Here is a 3,258-nt window from a genome sequence, read left to right on the forward strand (position 1 = left end):
ATGATACTCCCCATGCCCATCCATCTGTCATCCGTCAACCATCGCAAGCCCATGATCGTCTGTCGCCTCCTGATCTTGATAGCTGCGCGGCTCTTCATGACCGCCACCACCACCTTCCGCCACCACTCGTCATCCATGGCTCTGGCCATGGCCACGCGCTCCATGCGGGACTTGGACCACGATCGCCGGCCCAACTTCTCGATGAACCACAGTTCGATGAACTCCTCGATCTCGGCCTGCCGCATCATGGCTATCCACGCCGATCGCCACCATCCATGCGCCATACAGACATCGAATCCGCCGAGTGCCCGTGCCTGTGCCTGACCATGGTGTGAGCCGAGGAGTGCGGTATGGAGTCGGGTGCAAGTCGAGGCGAGGGCGACCACATCGCGTCCGGAGAGCATTCTGAGTGTGTACGCCACGAGATGGATGAGTTCTGTGGGGAGGGACGTGATCGTTGCCATGCCTCTCGCTTGCTGGCTCGGAGAGAGGTATCTTCCCCTTGCCGAATACGATGCCGATGCCACACTCGGTCTGTTTCGGGACCGTTGCGGACACCTGTCGCATCCGACGATTACTCAACGTTACCCTAATCGTTCAACGATTAACTCTTGTACCCACAATCGTGCAACGATTCCGGTTCGTTACAAGGATCGACCAACGATTAACTCTCGTACCCACAATCGTCCAACGATTCCGGTTCGTTACAAGGATCGACCAACGATTAACTCTCGTGCCCACAATCGTCCAACGATTCCGGTTCGTTACAAGGATCGACCAACGATTAACTCTCGTGCCCACAATCGTCCAACAATTCCGGTTCGTTACAAGGATCGACCAACGATCAACTCTCGTGCCCACAATCGTCCAACGATTCCGGTTCGTTACAAGGATCGACCAACGATCAACTCTCGTGCCCACAATCGACACCCCTCGTCTCCACACCCCCTCGCAACGGTCATGGCCTGCCCGCTCCTCACCCTCCCCTCCGAACTCATTCACGCCATCGCATACAGCACCGCCCTCGCCGCCATCGACGTCATCTCCCTCGCCTCGACATGCATCGCCCTCCACACCATCCTCCTCGGACCGCCGGGCGAGAGCCACCCGTACCTCCGCGCCAGAGCCATGGCATGCCTCGGCCTGCCAGCCGTCGCCGCCACAAGCAACATACGAGCCATCGTCATGGCTCTCAACAATGATCGCTCTGCTCAAGCCGTCGACGATCTCATGACATATCTCGTCAGCTTGCCCTTGGCAAAGGCAAAGGCTCTGGCGTGTCTCCCGGACTTTATCGCCCTTGTCGACCGCATGGTTGCCATCGCGCCCGAGTTGTTCAACACCTCGTACGCCTGCTCCGCATGGGACTGGCCGTTCTACGTCTGGTGCGCTCACTGGGGTGCATGGGAGGCGACACACATGCTGCTGAAGGACGAGAACTTGCACTGCGCCGCCGATCATCCTCGCCTGCTTGAGATAGCCGCTGCTTCGGGCCTCGCTGAAGTGGTCGAGGCGCTGATGGCGTACCCGGGTGTGGAGGCCAACGGCCAGTTAGCCTTTGTCCGCGCTGCTGCCGGTGGACACCTGGAGCTGGCAATGCGCCTGGCAGAGCTACCGCATGTTCATGTCGCCGGAAACCGGGGTGGTGCCCTCCGCCAGGCCGCAGGCAACGGGCGCGCCGAGGTCATCGACTGGCTCCTGAGCGAGTGCGACGAGTTTGACGAGGCGGACATCACCGCCGCTGCCAACAACAGCGCGTTGAGCGGCTCTGGCTCGACGCTCGCTGTCATCTTTGCCTACACTGACGCACACGACATCGCCATCTGCAAGGCAAGCATCCTCCGCCTCGCTGCCTCGGTCGGACACCCGTCCGTCGTTGCGCTCATCCTCGACGATCCCGGCCCGTCGCTGGCAGCCTCGGTCTCCCGCGCGCTCCTTGGCGCAGTCGAGTTTGGCCACGCCGCCGTTGTCGACCTCCTCCTCGCCGATCCGCGCGTCGACGTCGCCTTTAGGGACGGCGCCCCGCTCGCCGCTGCGCTCCGCCGTGGCAACACCGCCATCGCCGCCTCCCTTCGCGATGCTGGAGCGTAGCTGCAGCCACCCCCCACCGAACGCACAGGCATGCGCGCGCGAGCGCTACCCTCCCCCCTCTGTCATCCCTGATCGTGGACTGGCTGCTGCTTCCGCCAGCGGGCAAGAGCCAGAGATCGACCTGTCGTATGCGGAAGTGATGGTGCACGTGGAGACCGCGTGATGTGGTTCGAGAGCTACGGCGCCGCCGCCCCGTCTGCTCCGGCTCAGGCCGAGCTCCTAGTCACGCTGGTAGCGCCCGATGGTTGGTGCCACACCGTCGACAGTGCAGATCACACCAGCCGTCCTACTGCAGCGACCTTCCATCCGCTCGGTAGCCTCGCCAACTCCTGTCTCTGGCCGCAGTTTACCAACGATCTCTCCGAAGCCGTCGCCAAGTACCACAGAGGCCGGCCAGGCAAGTACCCAGGCCGCGTTATCTCGGATGCCATCGAGCTCCTTGCCTCAGGCAAAGACTCAACAGGCAACGATGTCTCCGGCCGCAACTACATGCGCCACACCGCCTGGCCGTTGCTGCTGGCTGCCATCGCCTACCACATTGATCTCGGTGGATACCGCGCACGTGAAGACGCCGTCCTCTCTATCAACTTTGCTCTCACTGCTGACCTCATCCGAGCCCGTACCGCCTCTTTCACCCACGACTCTTACGCCGACATTAACACCCTTCTCGCCGCACTCGTCTCCCATGCAATGTTGTCGACGTCATCGTGGTGGTGATCAAGCCTATCACCATCACCATATCATGGCTATCATGGTCATAGTCATCGGCATCATGGCCATAGTCATCATCACCATCACCATCACCACCATCACCACCACCATCACCACCACCACCACCATCACCATCACCACCACCACCCCCATCACCACCACCATCACCACCACCATCACCATCACCATCACCACCACCACCACCATCACCATCACCACCACCATCACCACCACCATCTTTTTTCACCACCACCATCACCATCACCACCACCACCCCCATCACCACCACCACCACCACCCCCATCACCACCATCATCACCACCTCCATCACCATCACCACCACCATTGTTTGTGGGGGGGGAGAGAAAATCATTCCTATCACCATCACCATCACCACCATCACCACCATCAGCGTGGGGGGGGGGGAGTGTGATGACAACCTTTATTTTTTTTTTT

At 60.5% G+C, this 3,258-nt stretch overlaps 1 protein-coding gene across 1 annotated transcript; it reads left to right on the forward strand.

Moving 5' to 3' along the window:
* Nucleotides 1-931: 931 nt before the first annotated feature.
* On the forward strand, nucleotides 932-2,808 carry AMSG_11126 (uncharacterized protein; the record flags this gene model as incomplete). Its single annotated transcript, XM_013897431.1, has 2 exons — nucleotides 932-2,087; nucleotides 2,229-2,808. The coding sequence occupies exons 1-2, from the start codon at nucleotides 961-963 to the stop codon at nucleotides 2,806-2,808; spliced, it is 1,707 nt and encodes a 568-aa protein (XP_013752885.1). The 5' UTR covers nucleotides 932-960.
* Nucleotides 2,809-3,258: the final 450 nt, after the last annotated feature.

Source organism: Thecamonas trahens (assembly GCF_000142905.1).
Source record: "Thecamonas trahens ATCC 50062 unplaced genomic scaffold supercont1.71, whole genome shotgun sequence".
NCBI lineage: Eukaryota > Apusomonadida > Apusomonadidae > Thecamonas > Thecamonas trahens.